The sequence below is a fragment of the Pelecanus crispus genome, chromosome 2 (assembly GCF_030463565.1).
Source record: "Pelecanus crispus isolate bPelCri1 chromosome 2, bPelCri1.pri, whole genome shotgun sequence".
NCBI lineage: Eukaryota > Metazoa > Chordata > Aves > Pelecaniformes > Pelecanidae > Pelecanus > Pelecanus crispus.
The window spans coordinates 56867169-56881661 of record NC_134644.1 but is presented as its reverse complement, the minus strand read 5'-3'; the positions used below and the strand labels follow the sequence as shown (position 1 = coordinate 56881661).

At 40.2% G+C, this 14493-nt stretch overlaps 1 protein-coding gene across 1 annotated transcript in view; it reads left to right on the top strand.

Moving 5' to 3' along the window:
• Window positions 1–14493, top strand: part of ITGA9 (integrin subunit alpha 9) — a 227411-nt gene that overhangs the window by 128001 nt on the left and 84917 nt on the right. Inside the window, exon 17 of the mRNA XM_075705767.1 lies at window positions 2972–3048. Coding sequence (XP_075561882.1) covers window positions 2972–3048 — 77 coding nt within the window. The remainder of the gene's footprint in view (window positions 1–2971; window positions 3049–14493) is intronic.

Sequence of the window (14493 nt, the reverse complement as noted above, 5' to 3'; positions counted from 1 at the left end):
TGAGGTACTTGGTACAATATAAGTAGAATCCAGTAAGAATCAATTGGACTTCGGTAAAACCACTGTTCAGAATTGCTCCTCTTCACTTTGGGTAACAGTAGCTGCAAAAATCATGAAGTGTTTCCACAGTGCAATGAATTTGTTTAGTCCTACTTCCCTTTTTTTCAGTTCTGGATAATACATATAGCCCATTGGTTACCCTGTTCAACACTTGTAAAATGTAAAGAGCTCTATAAATCCCTAAAACTGGTATTGTAAACCTGAAACCACTTTAAAGATTGCTTAGAGTTAAAATTAGTGATTATATTGTAGTAGGGCCTGTGCATATCTCAGGAATGGACTCCTGCTCTAACAACATGCAGTGTTGTGTTAGGTACAGTTTCTGGCCCAAAGAAATCACAGCCCAAGTCAACCAAGTAAGGGCACAGTAACAGAATATATAAGCAGTGTTCACAAATGTTATGATGACTTAAAGTGTGTTTACTCCTTAATTCTTTAGGAGGGATTTGAACAGGCATGAATTAGTAAACTGTAAAGGCAGAAGAAGCAACAGGCTGGGAAAGGGGAGGCTCGAGATATCAGAGAAGAAAATGGAGGAAGTAGATTGTGAGAAGCTACAGGGTGGAGGCTTTAGCAGGCACACAAAAAGGGGAGGTGGAGTAGAGTCATGGCAACATCTATCCAGACCAGGGAATTAGCGGAAAAATAGCAAAATAATCCATAGATGTCATTAGCCTGCAATGGAAGTGGGCTGCTGAACCAGCTGTGGCTGCATCGATGGGTCCTAGCAGCTGGCTGGGCTGGAAATCTTTTCACCCCCCAAAACCTGAATGGGTTCAAGATCCTCCACAGAAGCAAAGGGTTCACTCCTACACAGTTACGGATTTGAGGACTCATCATCCTTATTTCTTTCTCCCATCCCAGTGCTGTGTAGGAACTTGGGTTTCTATGACATAACAAAATACTGCCATGTCTTTCAAAGTAGCTTGCTGTCTAGTACATGATATGTTGGAAGAGATACATGCTCAGTAGTTTTAGAAAATGAGGTATTTGCTCATTTTTTCTGAAGAACCACAAGTATAGATTTAGTGACAAAATTCCAGTTACTTAAACGTACCTACAGTACTTTATTCTTTGAAATGGGCAGGTCATATCTTTGATCTCTGTGTTCACTTTGCCAAGATTTCTGCAATGCAAATAGGGGAACTGTCAGGCAAGAATATTTTTAGTTTATTTTATTTTCTCCTCTGAAGGTCAAACAGTCTTTCCTATATATAGCTACTATGGTGGTTGAGGATTAGTTCTGAGGACTTTTGAGACTGCACCTCTGAAACGTGCCATATTTTGAGAGGGATACCTTGTGCCGGTTCCTGTCTCAGGGCTATTCTTGTCCTTTAGTGTGGTAGTCTTTATTAAGGAGGAAGGGTAAGTTCAGTCCTTGTGTTTAAATCCTCAACAATTTCCACTTCTGAGATTCTGAGAAAGCAAAAGGTGGGAAAGGAAAATGAAAGGACAAAGTAAATAGCCCCAAATGAATTGGCCACCTCCCATATTTCTTCTTCTTGCAACTCAGTACAACCTACAGCATAGTTTGATATCTGCTAGTCCAACACCAATTAAATTCATAAAGAGCTCTGACTATAAAGTAAAAGGAGAGCAAGCTGCCTCCTTTGCCAAGAATCTTCCTGGAGAGACAAGGACGAGAAATCTCTATGCCCTCTGGGCTTAAGATTCAAAGTCTTTCTCCAATCCTGATACAGCTGGGCAGAGCTCTTAAAAAAGTGTATTAACTCTGTATCTTCCTTTATTCCCCACCCCGAGTCCCTCCAACCCTATCTGACCATTATGTGTGTGTCCTGCACAGATTTGCTCTGTCTTTGCATTTATGATTGAAATACATTTACTTTGGTAATAGAAGTCATGAAGCCAAGGATGTAGAAAGGAACATTCGTATTAAAGGAAGAGATCAGTGGACGGTCAGGTTTCCTAGCTGAACAGTGTTGGCAGCCCTCGTTTTGGGTATTTGTCCTTTGAATATTTGGTAAGCTGAAGAGCATTACAACTCTGAAAGATTGAATTGTCCAGCCTGAAAAGTCTAGTCATAGGTTCAGAAAGGTATTGCTCTCTGTTCTCAACAGCAGGAGAAAGTAACCATGATCTTGACAGCATCTGGGTTTCTTGGATGCCAGGAACACGTTCCTGTCCTCTTCTTTCACTCACTGATGGCTGCCTCATTTAGCCATCACACACTACTGTAGAGACTTGCATAGGCTCATAGACTTCTCACGTATTCCCCTTCTTTTTGCTCCTTAAATAGCATGCCTGTGTCTAGTGGTATGTCACCCTTTCACAGCTCCTAGCTTTATTAATCTGTTAAATTTCCTAAATGATAGTCTTTACCAGAGTTCACAAGATCGGCAGTGGTTCCATTATTTGTGGGTATCACTGGTACATAACAATCTTTGTAATTGTCTGTTGCTTGCAGGATGGCAGAAATGTTTCCTACCATACATAAAATATATATTAAAAAAAAAGTTTAATTCCTTATCTTTAATAAGGCTAGTGAATGTTTGGTGCATGATTTCCTTATTTGCAATTCTTAGGACTGAAAATAGTTTCATAAATAGTTTATTTTCTGTTTCATTTTCATACACATGCATTTGGAAGAGAAATAAGAGTGCCAGAAATACTGTGTGAGCCATAATTCTTGTCAGATGAGAAGTGGGAATGGATTGAGGAAAACCTCTGAGACAGTCTGGTTTTGGTGAAACTTCTTGTTCAGTTAGAAAAGAATAAAAATGGTTCTGATAAAGATGACATTTGCCTGCTCTTGAATTTCCTTTACACTCACACCATATATTCCTGTATCACAGATTTTGGTGGTTCTTTATTTCATCCAAGCATGTTCCTTCTTTGAATTTTGGTCGTACCCTCTTCATGCTGTAACAGTTCTTTGTTCTGTTTTTCACAGACTGTTTTTGAGAGGAACTGTCAATCTGATGACTGTGCTGCTGATTTGAAACTTCAGGGTAAATTATTGCTGTCTAGGTGAGTAGGTGAAATTTTTTTTTTCCTTTCTTACATGCTAGCATGCCATTCATTTTATGTAAGATGGCATTGAAAAATCGAAACACAAACACAGACATTTTATATCCAGACTAGAAGGATGATGACAGTGATATTATCTTTAGTGCAGAAAGATCTTTATATGTACACAGAATCTGAACTCCTGTGGTGGTGAGCTCTGTGCACATACAGGACAAGACACCTTCACCTTCCCAATCACAGTAGGCAAAACTGGAGAAAAAAAATAGCATAGCAGGGAGGGGCAGGGAAAGTAAAGATACATGCCCAAATCAACTACCAGTGTGGACCATGTAATTTTTCAAAGGTGATAAAATACTGCTTATGACATGGTAGGAATAAAACTGCCTGCAGAAAAGCAGTTTTGTTCAGAAAAAAGGTCATATGGAAGGAAGATTAAAAAAACCCCTTGGAACATGGCAAACTATCTTCTTCAAATTAGTGGTTTCTGTTTCTGAACTTGTAGTTTTGCTAACTAACCTGAAATACTACTCTCCTTTGTCAGATTCTTTTTGTTAGTAACTTGGGGAGGGGTGTCTGATTTCACTTTCTTCTGGGATAATAAACCTCATCAAGTAGACCAGAGGTTCTATTATGTTCTGTTCCTTGTGACTGGTGATGCTAGGCAAATGCCTATTGTTTTGCCAGGATGTATTTATTCAATTTTGGGATAAATTAGGCTAAAGGTGAACTTTACACATTACTGCTGTTTCCTTTTTTGCAGCATTTTTAGCACATTTTTAGAGATGGAAGCGCTGATGCGAGTTATTTAATTGTGTGCAGGAGTTTTTGCTGTTTGATGGAGATGCTTTCTGTGAAATGCTTTGCTTTCAGGTCAGGCAAGAGAGGGGAAGAGATTCCCCTGCTTTGGGAGGTGGGGGGGAAGTAGTAGTAATAGTGAGGAGATACACACACATTTTATGTAAGTCTACAGCATGCTGTAACTGTGCTTGGAGACAAAACTGAACCAGAGTCAAGTCTGAGAAGTTACGGACTTCTCCAGACACGACTGAAGTCCACAGGAATGTTTTGGGGGGTTGGCTGGGAGCAGGGTTAGATCTCAGGTTGCAGAGTCTGTGCTTTGACTGCCGTTAGGCCGGATTTTTGACCTTTTGCTTGATCTTTGTGGCGAGCAAAATCTGTTGGGAGCTGGAGACGTGTCTGTGCGGACTAGGGAAGCCAGTGAGGGATTTTGTCCTGCAGCTGAGGAATAATCAATAAAAAGCAAGGGACAAGTCCTAAAAACTTGCCAGTCAGCGTATAGTAATCACAGCAGTAAGAGCTGTATTCGCAATTGGAGCATTACACTGTTTATTTTTATGCCTGTTATTTATGTTATCTTGGCAATTTAAAAACCGCAACTGGCAAAAAAGCTTAGGATATTCAAATACAGTTTCTACATTTGTATAGAAGAATGTTGAACAAATGCTCTCAAATCTTCATACAGTGACACTCTGAAGTCCTCTTTGAAATAAACAGGATGTTGTCAAATCCATCAAGTGTGCATAGAATGGGTTTTCTTTAGCTAAAGGGCTGTGTAAGCTTCAATTATTAAGAAACATAACACAATGGGTATCTCTAAAGAAAACAGATTTTTTTTTTCTTTTATTATTATTGCATATAAAACTACAAAAACATGCTATGGATTCTGATTTTAGAGAATTGCCTGTCTTGAAGAATATGGTAATTTTTCCAGCCCCTTGTATTTTGTGCTAAAGAATCCTATCAGCATTTTTCCACATTATTCCTGTTTATGCTAAGTCTGTGTATAAAGCTTTTTTTTTTTTTTTTTTCCAGAAAGAGCAAAAAAGGTGACTTGTTTATTACTATTTGCACTAAACAATTGACTTCATTGTTAGCAATGTTATGGCAATGCCTTTATCTAAATAATCATGTCTGACTAAATTTGGTGGATTTATTGGAAAGAATGCAATTAATGACACACATATATTGGGTTGAAATAAACAGGATGTTTATGGGAAAGCAGCGGTAAGTGCTGTCTCTCAGATCTGCGGCAGCTTTTTGAAGATGTCACTGGGCGTGTGGATAGGGTGATCTGGTTAAGATCATCTACGTGGGCTTGCAAAAGACTTTTATTAAGTTTTCTCACCAGAGGTTCACAAAGCAAGTAAATTGCCCAGGTCTGAGAGGAATGGTGCCTAAGCATTACTACCTAATTAGAAGGTAGTCAATAGAGAAAAGGAGCAAATAGTTTGTTTTCTTGGTGGAGAAGACTCCACAAGTGCTTGTGCTGGGGCTAGTGGTATTCCGCATATTCATAAATGATCAGGAAAATAATCTGCTAAAAATTAAAAGCAAGGTGATAAAGTTTGCTAATCATACTAAACTATTCAGAGCAATGAAAAGAACAAATAAGGAGGTATGTTCTCAATAAGTGTGCGATTAATCTGTGGATTTTACTGTTGGGGATGTTGTAAATGCTGTGTTTACATGGTAGAGAAATGGCAAATCTGAATGCTGGAGGCTGCAGAAATATATCAGCAAAATAACACTCTGTGCTTGACTTGTTCTTCCATAGGCCTCTTGGTTTTAGACATGGTTGGATACAGGGCTGTCTGCTAGATGGACCAACTTGGTCTGGCTGTTCTTACACACTTTTCATGAATTTGTAGCATGTTAGAGCCAAAAGTTGTGCAGAGAGCTATATATTGTAAGGTACAGGTACAGTTTTGCCCATCACTATATAATATGCTTTCAAATGTGTGCTGGTTAGAGCATATATGTGCATAGGAAGTTAGCTCAGATTACATTATCATCAAGAGAATTGCTTGCTGAGGTCACTCTTATGAGCTCAGAAATTACACAAGCTACTCCGATTTAGAGTTCACCTGGGATGTGTTTGAATTGCTAGAATTACTCAGTTAAAAGATTGCACCTAGCTTTGAAGATGCCAAACCTGCATACCAAATGACTAATCGGAAAACCAGCCTGTGCTGGCAAGAGTTAACCAGGTCTGCTCTGATTATTTTTTTCTTGGGATCCTCCTCCTCTTCTGAAAACTTGTTAATGTGCCCTCAAATTGGGAGCACTGCACTTTGATAAATAACAAATAGACAGCCCAGGTTGTTAACGCTTGGTCTAGGTGATGACCTAATATGTGGCCATTTATCCAAAGTGCTTGAACCAGGCAAATCTGCATGTGTAAGTTAGAAACTTCACTGCTGTTCTGACCAGGTATGATTGGGTTTGCCTCATTATTTCTTGTTGTCGAGGTGCTGCTGCATGTGGAAATGGCGCTGCTGGGCAAGCTGAAACCTGTGAAGTTGGAGAAGAGGGGAGGGTGGGACTGCTTGGAAGTGGAACGTGAAAAAAAGCTTAAAGCCTTCTAACTCTATCTGGAAACTTTTGCAAAGATTTGGGAGGGTCGGGGTGGGATGTGGTGGTGATTCCTGTATTCTGTTTTTTTGAATACTTCTGCTTTAGTGAAAGGTGTCCTTAGAGACTTGGGCTGAAGACCAGGGTAACATGCTGGACTGGAGTGAAGAAGAGTTAGAATGCATTTATTCTACAAAGAAAAAGGTTAGTTTTCAGTTAACAGATGAATCTCTTTAAGGCTCATCCACCTTCATTAGCATCAGTTTGCATGTAAACCCATCCCAGCTTCCTGAAGGGATTGTGGGACAAAGGAGCCAAACTCTTCCTGCTGTGGCAGATGGCAAGAGGGTCGAGAGGCATGGACTGTGGCTTGGCAGGTTCAGACCAGAGATTGAGAAAAACCTTCTTGAGCAGGCAGTTCGTGCTGCATGGGAATGAGGTGTGTAGAGATGGTGTGCTCTGCCATCCTGGGTTTCAGGACTTGGCTAGGTAAGGTCCTTGCTGACCTCATCTGTTGCTGGCAATAGTCCTGTGTTGAGGAAGGTGTGGATGGATTGTATGACCTCTAGAAATCCCTTCCAAGTAACTTTTCTGCAGTTTTCTGACTTGTCTTGAGGTAAATCCTCTCTGTAACATGAGCAAAATTGCCTCAACAAAACCAGCTCTTTGCCAACATGGAAACACCTGCCTAAGATGGTTGTGGGTGTCTTCCAGCACTGTGGCTGGAAACCTGCCTGTTGGACTCCTCACCTCTCGCTGATGCCACCTCTGCCAGTGAGAACATGCAGCATCATGAGAGAGGATGATAATATCGAAGGCTGGACCTGGCAAAGCAAACTGGGGGGTTTTAACTTTCTATAGCATGTAGATAGCATGTAGAAACAGCTACAGTGGTGTGTGCTAGTATTGCTACAAATGGTCTTTTTAGTGGTTGGGCTGGACTTACTCGTAGGAGTATGAGTGTTGTTAGCCTAAAACTACAGACGGCAACTTAAGAGTAAGGAGCCATGGAGTGCGCTGGGGACTTGGTGAAGGCAGTGTTGGGAGAAAGTGAAGGAGCAGGAGAGAGGTGTTTCATCTTTCCAGTCATGCCTGTTTTCAAATCCATTTTTCTTAAAGAATAAACATGTGAGGTTTTGGCAGCACAGAGCAGAAAGACTACTCATCGCCTCCCCTTCAAAGAGTCTCCAGTGTTAAATCTTGCAGCTGTCATAGGAGATAGCAAAATCTGGCCTTATCTATGCGGTAATGCCCTGTGTTGGCAGGGGTGCGCGCAATTTCTAAAGGAAGAGACTTAAAAGTATCTTAGTGTAAAGAAGGTATTTATGTATTGCATACGGGTAACTTTAATGACACAACCTGAAACCATAAAAGAAATAAGAATAGAATATTTTGCAATAAACTTTATTTTTACGGCTGTAGCTTTGAGGCAGCAGTAGAAAACCAGCTTTCCTTTCCAGCAATCCACTACTGAAAAGCAAAATGCAATTAAAGAGTGTTCTGTTAGCTATTATTTTCAAATATTGTTTAATATTAAAAATACATTTATTACATATCATGCTTGGCTTCAATGCCTCTGTTTTCTCAGCACAGCAAATGTCTTTTCCATCAGGTTTCTGTAGCAAATATCATGTTTTTATTGAGCCTGTCTGTAGCTACTTGTTTAGAAGCTGAACTGCATCTGTTTTGTCAAGATGTGCTGGGGGAAACTGAAGTAGGTGTTCTGTAGAAGATTAGACCTCCCTAGCCTTCAAAATCTGCTAATCCATTCCTCTGATACTTTATAGGGGAGAAAAGCACTCTGGTCTTTTAAGAAGAACCTGAAAGTGCTGAGGGAGCAGGGCTGATGGGAACACACATCTTGTCTGACATGCCAAGGCAGTTTCAGGTCCTGAGCTGATGCCTGTCCGTCTGATGGGCACTCTGCAAAGGCAACAGTAGTTATCAAGCCCTGTTTAGGCTGTAATGAGAACCAAGTGAAAACTGTGGAGAAGGCATTTGAGTAACAGTGAGAGTGTTTGAAAAAAACAGACGTTCTTCCAGCTATAATAAACAAACCAGCTAAAAAGACCAGAGCAGAATGGGGTGGTGGCTTCCCTGTGAGATGCAGCTAGGAAGGAAATCCTATGTGGCTGTGTAAATATACTCACAGCCCGTGTGTCGCAATGAATAGAGCAGCTTTACCGAAAACAGTACAAGAAAGATGATGTTGCGGCATGTCATGTAGCTGCTGTGTTCCAGCGCAAGCAGTGCTCATGGTATGTAAATCAGGTTGTAATCACAGGACTATAAGCCCCCTTGGATAGAAAATGCTGTAATAAATACTGCTATAATAAATATTATAGCACCAGAAAATGCTGTAATAAATATTGCTATTCCTGAGAAGGTTCCAGGAGGAAGTCTGTCTTCCATATATTTGTGACATGAGGTTACCCTTCACCTGTCATTGGAAACAGAAATACTCACCCATTGGAGTGCTTCTGAGTGTATGTTTGGCTGTTTGGAATAAGCAGCTTGCTTTTATGTGTTGGTTTAGAGCATCCTTAATGGCCACCATTCGTTAGACTCAAATTTATGTTCTTCCCCTACAGACTGGCTGGGGTTCCTGTATATGCTGCTACAAATTGTTTATTTTGGAAATGTGAAATTGGAAGCAGAAGTTGTAGAAAGCCAAATGGGTGGACAGGTGCATTTTGCAGAAATTTTCAAGGTTTTTCAAATTGTGGGGCTTTTTGAGTTGGAGTCAATGCTTTCAAAAGGTCTCTTATGACATGGAATTTTTGAGAAATGCCCTTTTCCAGTTGGAAGGTCAAGTTTGTGACTTGGGCTGTTTCTGCTTCTGTTGGTCCCTCTGGAATTAGCCAGAGAATGGACAAAACCCCAGTCTGTCAAAGATTTCATTGACTTTGAAATGTTTCCATTTTAATGAAATGGTAATTTATGAAGAAAAAGTATTTTCCAGTGTCTTCTGGTTGGCTCCACAGGAGGTTGGGCTCCCACCCCCCCCAATAAATTCCTTCTGTGACTTACAAAAGGATTAACATGTTTTCTGCCAACACTCTCTTTGTTTCTGTGATCTCTTTTGTCTTATGCATGGCTCTGTATTTGATAGGCAGGTAAATGATTTGATGTGATGTTTTGGGATGTAATCTTGAAGTACCTAACCCAGGCCTCACTGAAAAGACAAGGGAGAATGGGCACCACCACCCTGTGGTCCCCCAGCCCTTGAGCTTACAACTCTAAAGTTTATAAGCATATTACTTGTATTAGCGAAGAATTAATAATTTCACATAAGTGACTAGCTATGCGACTGCAAAACTGGTTGTTTTGCAAATGTTGTGTACAGATGCAAGGATAAATATGCTCATGGACCTATTAAAATCAGTGGAAGGACTCCCTCTGGTTCGTTGGGCACATCATCAGACATTAGGCCACCTACATTGGAAAAATGGACCTCAGCAGTTTCATATTGACTTGTCAAACTATTATAGAACCTGAGCTGAAGGAATCCAGAAATCGTAGATAAAATCACGTGTTATGACAGCTTCGTCCAATTTGCTTTTCGCCAGCACAAGATGTAATGGCATGGAACACAGGTTAATGCAGTAACAATGCAGAAAGTCAGTGTCTTCTGAAGAGAGGAGCAACAACATAAAATTTTGATCAGAAAATTAAAAACTTTTTGAGTGTATCTCGTGAATATAGTAGTGTTTTATAAAAAAAAAATTAATAAAGGTTTTCCCTGATCATAGGCTTTTGCAAACCCATGGAGAAAAGCTGCAAGCCTGTGGTTTAATGCGGGAAGCAAAGCTGTTTCATAAATTTGACCAGGCTCACGCCTCAGCACTTATCTTCCTTTGATCACACAACGGGGATTTGTTTCCAGAGAGGCCTCACGTTTCATGGCATGCCCACTGCGGTTTTATGCCCCTGAAGTGCATCTTAACAAAACAGTCATGATGAGGAAAAACAATATCCTTTCATTTGGAGCTTAATTACATGCTCTGATAATATCTGGTTTTCCCTTCCTCTTCATTCATAGCAGATGAAGAATTTGTTTTCACTTATTTTATCTTTCATTGAACAAACACTTCTTTCAAAAATATTTTTGACGTTCTGTTTACCCTAGACAGGCTATCCTAAATAGCTGAGCTGCTCAGATGGAGCTAATTTTCTGCTTTACAAAAAGCAACCGAAGAAAAATGGGCAAATACTATCGTTTAGCATTTCTAGTGCTAGGAAAGTGGTCTTGAGCTTTCAGTCAAGACCTTGTGTGTATAAAGCTGTGTGTACCCACATAGATATTCCCAACTCCCAGGACACAAATACAGAGCCATGACTGATCCCACTGCAGTCATGTGCTGCCCACTGGTTACTTGGTCATACCCCAGTGCTGTCCTAACTCAAGATCTTTTAAACTACCAAAAGAGTTATTTCCAGGGAGAAAAGAAGGACAAAACATTGGAAAAATGGATATGAGTAGATTGCTTTCTGCTTTCTCAAAAAGTCATACCAAGTTTCACGCTGTGATTTAAGTGACTTCATAAATTATAGTGCAGTTTAATGTTATTTCAAACCCTGAAAGGGTGCAATGAAAAAAATGCTTATACCATTTCACGTATGTTAGTACATTTGTAATTCTGTTTGGACTTTAGTGTTTTTGGTGAACCTAGGAAGCAGAATTCTGATTTCTAATTTATATTTACTTTTATTTCTCTTTTACCTACAGACAGTTGTTAATGTATTGAATGCTGCATTTGTGAGGCACATGGAAAACTTTGTTGTAGCTCATCCAGGATCAGATTTGCAGTTTCCTGCAAGGGCTGCCCAGCAGAGCCCACAATTAATCAGGATGTAGTACATGTTGCAGTGGGAGCATCGCCTCAGGAACGAGTGAATGTTTTCCCTTGTTGAGGGTGAATGGGGATGAAGGAATGGTTTCTTGGTTTCCATCTGGTTAGTTGCACTCAGAGTTCATAAATCTCTCCCAAAATAAATAAATAAGTCTGGTTTGGTAGCAGTGGGCAGTCCTGTTCCTTTTGAATATATGGTGATTGAACCCATATGGATGGTGATAGAGCCATCAAGTGATGAGTGGTTACAAACCTCAGTAGTCCACATCTCATACAAGAATACAAATTCCCAATCTCTATTTTCTAATAACAGGCCACTGTGATCAGTCAGGGATACTATACAAGCCAGTCTTGTCACTTCTTAAATACTGGTTTTGTTTTGTAAGAATCACTTGACTGTATCTACCGGAATAGGATTTTGCTGTTTGTGTTTTAAACTAGACCCTAAAGAGACGTTCTTTCATATAATTTGAATTCATTGCTGAACTAATGTATAACCTGGCCCTCCTTGGGAACCTCTCAACATCAGTATTTTATGGACCTAAGATAGTTCAAGTCACCACATTTTTTCTTGTTCTAGCAACTGAAGTATAAAGCTAACAAAACAAAAGCTTAACCTCAGGCAGCACTGTCATACATTAGCTGCCTCCAGAGGTGGAAAGTCTTGATACTGTACAGACCACGATGAGAAGCAGATGCATCATTGTTTTGTATTTGCAGAACACATCTTGGCTGATGCATACCTGCATGTGTGTGTATATATATATACACATACATATACAAATACACATACTCCTTTGTGATGCAGCTACATGAACTTTTTCTGTAGTATGTCCTGCAATTACAAAATCTGGTAAGGCTGAGATTCTTCACAGGTCACCAGGTAAATTGTCTTTGGTTTTGCATGAGCTATAGAGGAAATGTGCTGATATGGGTATATGTTGCTTATGTTTGACATTTCGACATAACTTACTCCTGACATATAACGCCTGCCACTGCAAAACAAATTTCCTAAAGTAACAAACCTGTACAGTTTCTAACATTTATTCTCTGATTAACTGCCTTTTATTGACCTCTAAAGTGATTGCTGGATGGGGCACTGGTCTCTTTCTCCCTCACTGATGCTCAGCTGAGTATGCTTTTTAAATTACATATTTCACCCCAGCATCCCAGGAATGGGACAAGCAATTGAAGCTGTCTAATAGGACATCTACTTCTGAAGGCATTAGCTCTATGGTAAATACATGGTTTGCGTGATGACTTTGTTAATGATCTAATTCCTAGAAACAGTATGTTAGAAAGTGCTACTGATTCATCCTCAAATTTCAGGGCCAGATTTATGTCAACAATCACCTATTTTAACAGAGCTCTTCAAGTATTTTAACAAACAGGGAAAACATAGAATCATAGAATCGTTTAGGTTGGAAAAGACCTTTAAGATCATCCAGTCCAACCATTAACCTACACTACCAAGTCTACTCTAAACCAATCAAGGGTAGACTAGACTAATAGAGGATTTTTTTTTCTTTTACATCAGGCTGATGCATACAACTTTCAGCTACGTGCCTGGTACCGTTATCTTTGCATTTCTTTCTGCCACTAGTAACTAGTTTTTGTTTGTGTTCCAACCTTAAGATGCTGTCTTACACACATGTGCAGGGATAACTTTGTCCCGGGGGCACAGTACCATTGATTTCAAGGACGCTGCTTGTGGTTATAAAAGATGTTGGTTTGTATGTGCATCTGCAAGGGTGAAAGATTAGATTAGAGCTTCTGTAGATGTTATGCCTCGTCTTGCTTTCATGTGACAGTTTCATAAACCAGGGTAGCTCCATTCAAACCAAAAGCTGCTCCCTGGAGTAAACACTGCGTGAAAACAGAGGCTGCTCTTTCCCCATTGATTCTTCAGTTCTGTTTATAAAGGGTTGTGAACATCTGGGTACAATTGAAATTACTGATAATAATAAAAGGCACCAGATTTCTGTAGGGTGGTAAGATAAGGGCTATTTTTATGTGGATGTTGTGCCCTGCTCTGTCCTTTTTACTTAAAAGTTTGAAGACATAGGTGGCTGGAAATTATATCTATTGTGTAGTTATGGGGGATTTATGTGGAGAAACTGCATTTGGGGAAAAGAGGACAATTTCCAGAGAAGCTTTGAATATATGGTAACTAACTGTAACTAGAAATCACTCTGTTGTTTCAATACCGTGATAAAGAGCAAAAAGGATTTCGTAGAGTGGTTTTTTCCCCCGTTTACTACTCAAATACATTCATTTTTAAAATTAAAGCATAGGAAAGATGGAAAAGGTAACACTCTGTGCCATATTCCTGAATTACAATATATATGAGAACTGAAGCGCTAGAGACGGCAGCTCTGCTCCAGAAGGGCACTGGTACAAGCAGTTCCACCTCCTTGGCCCTGGGCTCACTGCAGTAAGCGCTTTTTTTTCATACCGGACATTCGGCCCCTTCCTATGGGGAAACATTGGCACATTGTTACTCAGTCTTCATAGGGAGCAATACTGGTATGATACTCCTTCCTAAAATGTGCTCTGCTGACACAGAACCTCGGTTGACCACTCCTGGAATTCTCTATGATGTTTTTCCCATCATCTCATGCTATCTGCTACTCAGAGCGCACTGGAAAGTTTCCACTTGAGAAACAGAAAAGATCATCAACTAAATGATCTAATGGGCTCAGAGCTAGTTTACCATAGCTGGCTTAGTGCATGTCAGATAGGCTGTGGTCAACTGCATGAGGTCTCTTAGTGCCTTTGCTAGTCTAGGCTTCAGTGTGAGAGGGGGAAGGCAGCAGCTCAGCTAATGCAGAATAAGCCACGGTATCTTGAGTGTTTGGCCGAGTCCTTAGTCTAGATTGGCTGTGAACTTTGCAGAGAGAATTGACCTTGAACGCACATGCGATGGCAAGACAGTGTAACCAAGCAGTGTAAAATCCAATAGCTTTGCTCCCTGTGGGGTTGTTTAAAATTTTCACTTGGTTTGGATTTGTTTATGGGGCTGCCAGCTCTCAGTTTTGCACTGAGACATCAAATGAATTCCCAGAAGATCAGCCGAGGGTTTCAGCTTTTCATTGGCCCTTGAGGTTTAAGTATTTGCAAAACTCTTCTCAAAAGTTCAACTGACCCTAGAGCCTGTGATAAAAACCCAACAGGAAAAATGTTTTCAGGGTTGATGTAACGAGTCTGTGGAGACAAAATT